The sequence below is a fragment of the Peromyscus maniculatus genome, chromosome 1, assembly GCF_049852395.1.
Source record: "Peromyscus maniculatus bairdii isolate BWxNUB_F1_BW_parent chromosome 1, HU_Pman_BW_mat_3.1, whole genome shotgun sequence".
Classification (NCBI taxonomy): domain Eukaryota; kingdom Metazoa; phylum Chordata; class Mammalia; order Rodentia; family Cricetidae; genus Peromyscus; species Peromyscus maniculatus.
Genome location: NC_134852.1, coordinates 17,463,644 through 17,473,857, shown reverse-complemented (window position 1 = coordinate 17,473,857; position 10,214 = coordinate 17,463,644). Strand labels below are relative to the sequence as shown.

Genomic DNA, 10,214 nt, shown 5'->3' with positions numbered 1-10,214 from the left:
GTGTGAGATTATCTATTGCTTGATTTTTCATGAATGTGTTTAGCTTCTTTGGGCTGGATTTTCCTTTCTAGTGCTTTCTGTAGGGCTGGGTTTGTGGACAGGTACTATTAAATCTGGTTTTATCCTGGAATATTTTGTTTACTCCGCCTATGGTGATTGAGAGTTTTGCTGGCTATAATAGTCTGGGTTGGCATCCGTGGTCTCTTAGCATCTGCATAAGATTTGTCCATGATCTTATAGCTTTCATAGTTTCTATTGAGAAGTCCGGTGTTATTCTGATGGGTTTGCCTTTATATTTTACTTGGTCTTTTTCCTTTGTGGCTCTTAATATTTTTTCTTTCTTCTGTTTGTTTAGTGTTTCGATTATTATGTAGCGATGGGATTTTTTTTTTTTTTTTGGATCCAGCCTATTTGGTGTTCTGTAAGCTTCTTGTATCTTCATAGGTATTTCTTTCTTTATGGTAAGAAAGTTTTCTTGTATGATTTTGTTGAATATATTTTCTGTGTCTTTGAGTTGGTCTTCTTCTCCTTCTTCTTCTTCTTCTTCTTCTTCTTCTTCTTCTTCTTCTTCTTCTATCCCTATTATTCTTAGGTTTGGTCTTTTCATGGTGTCCCAAATTTCCTGGACATTTTGTGTTACGACTTTTATCTCTTTAGTGTTTTCTTTGACTGATGAATCTGTTTTCTCTATTGTGTCTTCAGTATTAGAGATTCTCTGTTCCACCTCTTGCAATCGGTTGGTTATGCTTGTTTCTGTAGTTCCTTTTCGTTTAGTCAGGATTTCTATTTCCAGCATTCCCTCAGCTTGTGTTTTCTTTATTGTCTCAAATTTATTTTTCAGATCTTGGAATGTTTCTTTCATCTGTTTAAAAGCTTTTTCTTGGCTTTCTTTGATTTCTTCCCAATTTTTTGTTCATTTTTTCTTCCATTTCTTTAAGGGAGTTTTTATTTCCTCTTTAATGGAGTTTTTCATTACCTCTTTAAGGGAATGTTTTATTTCTTCTTTAAGGGCCTCTATCATCTTCTTAAAGTTGTTTTAAGGGTTGATTTCTTCTGTTTCTTCTGTCTTGGTATGTTCAGGTATTGCAGGTGTAGAATCACTACGTTCTGATGTTGCCATATAGTTCTTTATGTTGTTGTCTGTATTTTTGCACTGGTGTCTACTCATTTCTTCCTCTGCTTGGTGCAGATGGTGTCTGTGTCTGAGAGTGCCTCCCTTGTTCTAATTTTTAGTCTTGGTTTAGTAGGAGTTCCTGGTTAAATTGGTGCTATTGGGCTGTTTCTTCAGGGGTAGCTGATGTCAGTCGGTGAAGTATATACTTATGATTCTATTGATCTGGTTTGGTGGCTGGGCAGTGCCTTCTTCTGTGTTCCAGGTCACATTTTGTTCATTGGTCAACTCCTCAGCTGATCTTGTTTCTTCAGACTTCAAACTGTACGGACCTGAATCCTCTCCCGGATGGATTTGAGCTGAGCAGGGTAGTCTCACCAACACCTCCAAGTTGTTGGGTTTCACAGGATCAGCAGCTGGGCCCTGGATTGTTCTCAGAGGGAGTGTTCAGATTCATTCTGGTTCCCTCCCACAGAGATAGCTTCTTCCCCAGGTGTTGGGGTTAGAGGCATCCCTGTTCCAAGCTTTTGATTAAAAGTTTGTTTTCACTAGCTCTTCAGAGGGTAATAGCTCTGTTTCTGGTCTTTATTGTGACTTGTTTTGGCCATCACCTGCTGTGCCTGCCTGCCTCCACTCCAGACCTGCCTGCCTGCTGCTGACAGGCCTGTATGTCTCTGCTGGCTGCCGCCTCTGGCCTACCTGCCTCTGCTTGTCACCTCTGTGGTGACTGTCTACCTCTGCGGCCCCCTGCTGGGCCTGTATGTCACTGCTGGCTGCCACCGTGGGCCTCGAGGCTATTTTTAACTTTATTGAATTCAATTTTATGTAAAATTTATCTTTACATGTCTAAATTGTTGTCTTTGGGTAATTGTATTTTGTAATTACATTATATAGGCCTACAAAATATTTCAGGGCTCAATAGGATAATTTGCATTCACAGACAAGGGTTATAAGATGGAACAAAGCAAAGAACAGCAGATAAACAAAATTATTTATATTTAAAAGAGGACTATTTATATTGGTGATGAATGGTAGTATTGCAGATATCCTATGATTATAATGTTATTTGATGCAGATGTTCTCAGTCCTGCTAAGTCTGTCTGTTCCCATTGGTGGGGTCTGGTGAATCAGGGAGTTAGAGTGATGGTACAGTGGGTAAATGTGCCTGCCTCCAAGCCCAAGAATCCTAGAGGCTTATGTGGTTAAAGGGGAGAGATGGTTCCTGTGATCTCTTCTGTCTGTCTGTCTGTCTGTCTGTCTGTCTGCCTCTCTCTCTCTCTCTCTCTCTCTCTCTATATATATATATATATATATATATATATATATATATATTTATATATATCACTCACTCTTATTTATCTGTCTGTCTTTGTCCCTTTCTCTCTTTCTAAATTATAAGTAAAGGTTTTAGCATTCTCACCACTGGAACCTCAGGGACATGGCTGCAATAAATTTGAATTGAATATTGATAATGAGGCACTGTGCAACATGCCAACTCAAAGTGAAGGATACTGTAAGGATGACTGTTCACCACAGACAGTACACTTCAAAATCCACAAAAATGCTAGTGAAAATGACATGCTTTCTTATTCCTCAAGAATGGAATGTACTGTTTGCTGGCAATCACAGTATTTAGCATGGCAAGGTAAAATTTAGCTATAAGCTTATACTTTCTGAAAATTCAACTTTAAACAGAAAAATATTTAGGGATGGATGAAAATATGAAAAGTTTTAGCAACTCTTTTCGATAAGATCATTACCAATAGAAAAATGTCAACAGTTGGATTACATATATCACAACAATTATGAATTCTTACGAGAGTCCATCTTAATCAATGTTGCATCACATGTGAGAGATGATTTTATATTCAATAAAAAGAGAAATGATTAAAGAAAAGACCATGAAAAAAAGAAGCAAAGAAAAAACCAAAATCTACATGTAATTAATTAATGCAGAAAGAGGGAGAAATTGTCTTCTCTAGGGATGAATCCATTAATTGTTATTCTAATACCAGTACACAACCCTAAATATATATACATATAGTCAACACCAAATGTACTTAGCAGATTATAAATATTCATATATACATATATAATTAAAATAAAAGAGTCTATGAATTTGGGAGGCTGTAGGGGTGACTAACAAAAATTGAGTAGGGAGGGGGAAGAAATGAAGTAAATACAGTCCTCATATGTGAAATTTTCAATAAAATGTGCTGCCTCTGTAACTATAATAAATGATGGGAAGTTAGAGAACATAACATAAAAATATTCATATATAATAGGACATAGTATAAGAAAACAGCAGAGAAGTGGAAATAAGGAGACGGAGTAAAGAAAGAATCAATCAAAATGAAATGTGCACAATGATCTTATATGGAAAAGATCATAGTGTAAACTAATAAAAAATAAGAAGGTGCATATTTTCAGAATAAATCTTGTGCAGACCAAAGCATGCCAAGTAGAACACAAATCAGAAAGACAGAACTTAATGTCAAGGCCATTAGTCAAAAAGAGCAAGAATACAGGATGCCCAAGATTATGTCAGAGAGGCTTAAAGTGTCCTTATATTTTTGCAAATTAGGATATCCTTGGAGGATTTATCATCAGTTTAGAGATTGTGATTCCCTAGTGCTAGTGATAATAGATAGGTTTGGAAGGGTACTGTATGGCTTATAGTAAAATTAATCTGCCATAATTACATTAAATGTTCAGATAAAAATGGTCAGGAGTAAATGGAAAATTGTAAATGATAATTAGTAGATAATATGTACATATTTTGTCAAGTGACTAAAGATAAACATGCAGTGAAGAGAGAGAATTGGACTTGTGTATTCATCAGAAGTTGGACCTGTGTCAGGCATCATGGATTTAGAAAATCCAGGACAAAGAGGAAATGAAGTTATGTAAATGGTTTTCTCTTCAGGGAATCTGTTATATCAGAAACTAGGTTCTCTGGCATTTGAATCTTAATATATTAATCAATTTGATAAGAAAAAATTTATTTTGTTCTGTTTGAATGTTGACTTAGAAGTCTCATATTTCCTAATAACCGAAAGGCAATGGATGTGCCTGGGAGTGAAGGAACTTAGAGTTGCCCAGGTAAGTGAAAGTGTAATCAGGATGTATTGTATGAGAATAGAAGCTATTTTCTGTTTTTTCTCCATTTAACTTTGTATGAATTCTTTGTGGATTTCACATCATGCATCTTGATCCCACTCATCTCCTACTCCTTCCTATGCAGCCTCTTCTCTTGCAACTACCCCAGGATAAATCAACAATTTAAAAGAATATGAAATTTAAAAAAGGAAAAGAAAAATCTTGTCATGGAAGCTGTAGTATGACCAAGTGAGACACATTGTATATCCTTTAGTGCTGATATCATTGCTTGCAAGTGTTCATTGCCATACATCATTGGTCTGGATGGAGGCTTCTGAGTTTTGCTGCATCATCAATACTGGGCCCTCACTGGGGCTGCTTTTGGCTGTCCTGTTGTTGTCCTGTGTCCTGGAGATATTGCAACATTTTGTCTGTAGTACTAGCTCCTCCACATGCTCAAGCATATCATAGATGGTGTGGATGAGGGGATGGGGAAACCCATAGCCCTGGGAGGTTGATTGTGTAGTTATCCCACTAGATCTCTCTCATCCTCAATCCCAGGATTAGCTCTCTTTTGCCAATCTGCATAGCTCCCCAATTCTATGTAGTTAGCATTAAGGAGCAGCTGTGCTCTCATTGCCTAAGGCTGTGCTCAAATACACCTATACCACCAGGGATACCTCTACTGTGTTGTGGGTTTAGGAGATACCCTGACCAGTGATGCATCTAGTGAGGGGAAGGGTCAGATCTCTTGTTCTCATGACCTCAGAAACAACACTCCCAACTGCTACAATACCATATGGCAAACTATGGACAGGGACAGATCTCTCATAGTCATATTCTCGAGGCAGACAATCCTGTGCCCCTGTGATCAGAGTCACCTCTAATGTATTTCCCAGGCAGGTTCAGGGCCCACTCTTCTGGATGTTGCATTTGATGAGGGGCACAGGTAGGTTTCATCCATGATGGTTGCAAAGGGACAAGACTGGCAGAGCATTTTTTCCTTGCTCTCTCTAACACTGGACAGAGGATGGGTGTATGACCACCTCTCTCACTCTCATGATCTTAAGGTAGGCTTACACACACACACACACACACACACACACACACACACACACACACACACAAAGATTCAGCACTAATGTGGCACCCAGGTGAGCTTCAGGGTCTTTTCTCCTGAGTCCTGCAGCTGGTGTAGGGCAAGGCCAGCTCTTCCACTTTCATGGCCCAGAGGACTGCTCTACTGCCTGATGCTGGCAGAAAGGGGCAAGTAGCAAGGAGCTATCTCTCTGCCACCCACACCTACACATGACTGATGTGTAGTAAGGCTAGCTCTCCTATGCTCAGGCCCTCGAGTTTGGTTCACCCTCGCCATTGTAAACTTGGTCAGCTCTACTGTGTTTCCCCAATGAGGTGCAGGATCTGCTCTCCCTAGTCCCATAGCTGGTGACATGTTGGGTCAGTTTATCAGTTCTCATGCTCTCAAGGCAAGCTCTCCCACCTGCCACAAGTGGTGAGGGATGTGGTGGGAAAAAAATCTCTCACCCCCTCACACCATCATATGATAGGTGAGGGGTGGGATCATATTTCCAACAGTCTCATTCTATAGGAGAGGGACAGGATCTATTCTCACTAGTGCTGCAGTGGTTGTAGTACTAGGTCAGCTCTTCTGCTTTCCTCTGGTGATGAGATATGAGTGAGGAGGACATCTTTTCCTTGAACATGCCACCACATGGTCGATAAGGGGGACAGGACCAACCCTCCCACTTTTATGCCCTCTGCAGCAGTGCACCCAGACCTTGCCAAAAGGGTCAGCTCTGTCACATGGCCCAACCAAGGGACAGGACTTGCAATTTCACGTGCTCTAGCCTAGGATGGTTAGAAACAGTTCTTTCTGGTGTTTCAGCCAGTGAAGGGTGGGTCCACCTCTGTGTAGGCCTATTCTCATGACTTTCAGTAGTGACAGGAACAACAGACATCAACACAGTCCATGGGTGGTGCAGGGCCATGGGCACAGACAAGGCCCTTAGCTGCAGCTCAGACGCAGACAGTATGAAGGTTCCCAGGTGGCAAACAAGCCACCCACCTCAGCCCACTCCTCACTGCCTTCACCTCTTCAAATTTGTCCTCTCCACAGGACTTAACTATTCTCTCTGTCTTCCATATCCCCTATAATTTGTTTTATTAATGGTTTCCAAAAGTTTTTGATAAAACATGAAATACGGTGATGCCGAAGCAGATAAAGACCAAATAATAAACAAGAAAATTTATAGTTCACTGTCACTGATGACACAAAAATTCTCAATAAAATAGTAACTAGCCAATTTCAAGATCATGTAAAAATGATCATTCATTTGAATTGTTTTCTACAGAAGGTGAAACAGAGTAACACGATTTTTTGGAACTGGTGAAGGCTAAAGCAGTTGTGATTTGACCAGGGCCCCCTGAAGATCAAGTTCATTGCCAGCTATGGATTTAGTTTTCCTTGCTGTTAGAATGTGGTACACAGTGGTGCCTGGGACTTCATCAAGCAGTCTTGATGCCCTGACAGGAGGAAAGCAACAAAATGGGCAGATTTATTTACAGCATTTTTTGTTTGCTCCTTCAAACATGAGATAGACACTGGGAAGACATTCCCAGCTGTATATTCAAGAATGTAATAGATCTCAGCTCATCCAGTCTGCTGATTCACCAGATGACAAAACTCCCATACTCACTTTGGTTAATCATAGAAAGACTAAGTTTTATACTAACATTCTGAATTGAATTTTTGAGTGTTATGAGCGAGTAAGCAACCAGATACGATGTAAAACATAGCATGTAAACACTTAAAATAATAAGAGGTTTTATTCCTCCTCCAGACCAAACTGAATCTGGACAGAATGGAATAATGATTCATAAGAACAAAGGGTCCAAAAGATGGAAAACATAGAGAAGTGAAACGGGTGATGTTCACAAGCCACCAATTTTGATTATGAAAAAAAGCAATGCAGCCTCGTAAGATGGAGGAGAGGGTATAAAAAACCAGAATGGTAGCTACCAATGCCAGGATGTTCTGGGTGGCTCTGGACTCAGGGGAGGTTCTGCTAGAACCAGTAGTGCTGCGGATGTGTTGGACACTCTGCTTGTGTCTGTACAGAATGACAATCATGGAGCTGCTGGACCAGGTGATCATAACAGAAAAGAATATTTCAGGACACACAAGCAATGCTACATAGAGTGAGCCACTGATTTCATCACTCCCTACAATTGAGCAGTATCCAAAATCATGTTTTCTTGTAGTATTTTTGCTATTCCTTTCAATAAAAGGGTACACAACGAAAATGAAATTTATCAACATGTACAAGACCCAGAGACGGTCAATGGAGCAGCCAATGTACTTTGCACCTTTGAATTTGTGATCTTTCCAATAGAATCCCCTTGGATTGATGGTGATGGCTTGGAAGACACTAAGGAGGCAAATGCTGCCAATGGACACACTTCGCCCAAATCTTTGCATGTACAATAGGAGCTGGCATCCGAAATTATTTACAAATTGCTTCATTCCCCAAACTGTCATTGTGTGGGGCACTCCTGCAGAGAGAATGACCAAGGCATTGGATGCCATTAGGTGCATGAGAATCAAATCTGTGGGCTTTAGTTTGCATTCTCTGTAGTAAAGGACTAGATAGTAGAACATAAGAGAGAGATTTCCTAGAATTCCAGTGGTAGTTTGTGATAAGAAAATGATTCTAATTGCCAGAATAAATAAATCCATTTTGTGATTCAGCAAAATTTCCTTTGGAATATCGCCCTGCTATTTCTCAGTATAATTAATAATGACAAATATTTGCAGCCTGAATGGAAGAAGATGCCTTTAATTCATGAACAATCTCAGAGACTGAAGCAAAGATTCCTTTAATCTCAGGAGATAAACATCATCCCTGACCACTTAAATAGACCTAATTCCAAAATTTTGTCAGTAGTTACTTTCCATGTATGTTACTGTGAGATTGCCCAATACTTCAGGATGTAAATATTGATGGAAGGAGATCCACCAAGTTTCAGAGAAAATGGTCATGAAGGACAACATGGTGTTGGCCTATGAGAAATAATAAAAAGTGACAGCCCACACAAACAAACATGATGTAAACCTACCAGAATATATTGATTTGCTAGTCATGGTATGAAAGGAAAACAACTTCTATAATGACTACACATGTTAAATATTTTAATTTTTAATGTATATCTCATCCAGAATCATAATAAATGTAATGAGAACTTTACAATACCACTAAGAATAGATGTATGATTTTGTGAATAGGTAAAGTTGCCTTGATATAATTAAGGGTGGAGCCATCTTTGTGTTAACCTGAAACTAAACTTCTTTTCTACCCTCTCTATAAAACATCCCTTGCAAAGTATCCAAACCTGTTGTAGAAACAGTGGTGCCAAGTGTGCAAATTATTATCTAATTCTAGCTTCTGTTAAGCTTCTTGCTTACATGACTTCCTCCTTCTAACTGTTAACCAAGATATAGTTTTTCTGCCATTTCTGCCCATACCAGCTTCTTGTTAGGTGAATTTCAGGTTGCTCTGTGAGAAGTCTCTCTCTCCAGGTAGTCAACAGGCCCACTTAATAGAGACTCTCAATTTGGACTGTGGTCATACTGAGTTGTCTTTAAGTATTTACTCAGTTGAAGTAATATGTAAAAAATTATTTAAAGCACATAGTGCATTAGAATGGTGGTTCAAGACACAACTTACATCACATTAAGTTAAGAACTAGCTTTATGAAAATCACACCATATAAACACACACACACACACACACACACACACACACACACACACACGACACAGCTGTTAGAGATAAGTGAATAACTGGTATAATAGAATCATACAGAATACATAACAGAAAAATATATGCCAGCAAAAATTGCAAGAAGAAAGACAATATCTAATCAGTGATACCTAGATGAAATCTTTAGTGTCTTTATTGAAACGTTGTCTGGCATAATCATGAAGAACTCCTTACTCTAGTGTATAAATGGAAGGAAAGAAACACCAGTGTGTTAGAATGTCCATCAGTGCCTTCAACTGGGAGGAAACTCTCAGGACACCATATTTTATTACTGCAGGAGTATATATGTGACATCCTTTTTATTAGGGTGAGATCCCTTTGAAGAAGTAGGCAGAAGCAGCTGGGAATCAGTACCAGGCTGAACCAAGCAGCACTAGGGAAGACACTGCTACTCCACATACTCATCAGCCATGTGAGGATGGTCAGCTGAACAATCAAGAACTAGGGAAGAAATTTTGGCAGTGTATCCTGGAATTTGAAGAAGTTAAAGAAAAATGAGTAGATGAGCTGAGATTGTTGGAACTACCAGATGCCTATAGTATCTCATTCTCCATGCACTGGCATTACAGAATACTCTAGGAAATGGATACAGCAAAATAATGGAAAGTATTCTATTAAGTGAGGTAACACAGGCCCAGGAATCACTAGCATACACTCTTTCTCAGCTTGGTTGAATTGCTTGTAGTCATATAGAAATGTGTGTTTATGTAGGATGAATGTGTTTAGCCCAGAAAACTGAAAAGACCCCATAATATGGTTAAAAAGAGCTTCTGTAAGAGGCTAGTTAAGATAAGAAAACATATGATATGAGTAAAGATGGAAAAATAATGATTGTAAAACAGCTATGATGGAATAAGAGCAGGAGATGGGGAGGAGAAAGTTTGGGTCAAACAAAACAGTAAATACTAAAAAACCATAAATCAATCAGCAACTCCTAAGATAATTAAATGTAAAATGAAAATAAAAATTTAAAATTGAAAGAAGTATTCAAATTGCAAACTTAGAAATGATTGTAGATAAACCAAGAACTCTATAGCCTAACATTATCTGTGAATGTCACTCACTGGGAATATTTTGGGAAACTAGTTATATCTGCTTAGTTCAAACAAATACAAAGCTGCATGCTAATAACCCTGGCCTAAGAATAACATGTCTTAGTTTGT

At 38.9% G+C, this 10,214-nt stretch overlaps 1 protein-coding gene across 1 annotated transcript; it reads right to left on the bottom strand.

Annotated features, from left to right (window-relative positions):
- Positions 1-6,959: 6,959 nt before the first annotated feature.
- Positions 6,960-7,976, bottom strand: LOC102918677 (vomeronasal type-1 receptor 4-like). The gene has a single exon (XM_006998666.4). The coding sequence runs from the start codon at positions 7,965-7,967 to the stop codon at positions 6,960-6,962; it is 1,008 nt and encodes a 335-aa protein (XP_006998728.3). The 5' UTR covers positions 7,968-7,976.
- Positions 7,977-10,214: the final 2,238 nt, after the last annotated feature.

Bases quoted from the DNA above. Each gene is read 5' to 3' on its own strand.
- LOC102918677 (XM_006998666.4), bottom strand. From the start codon at position 7,967: ATGGATTTATTTATTCTGGCAATTAGAATCATTTTCTTATCACAAACT.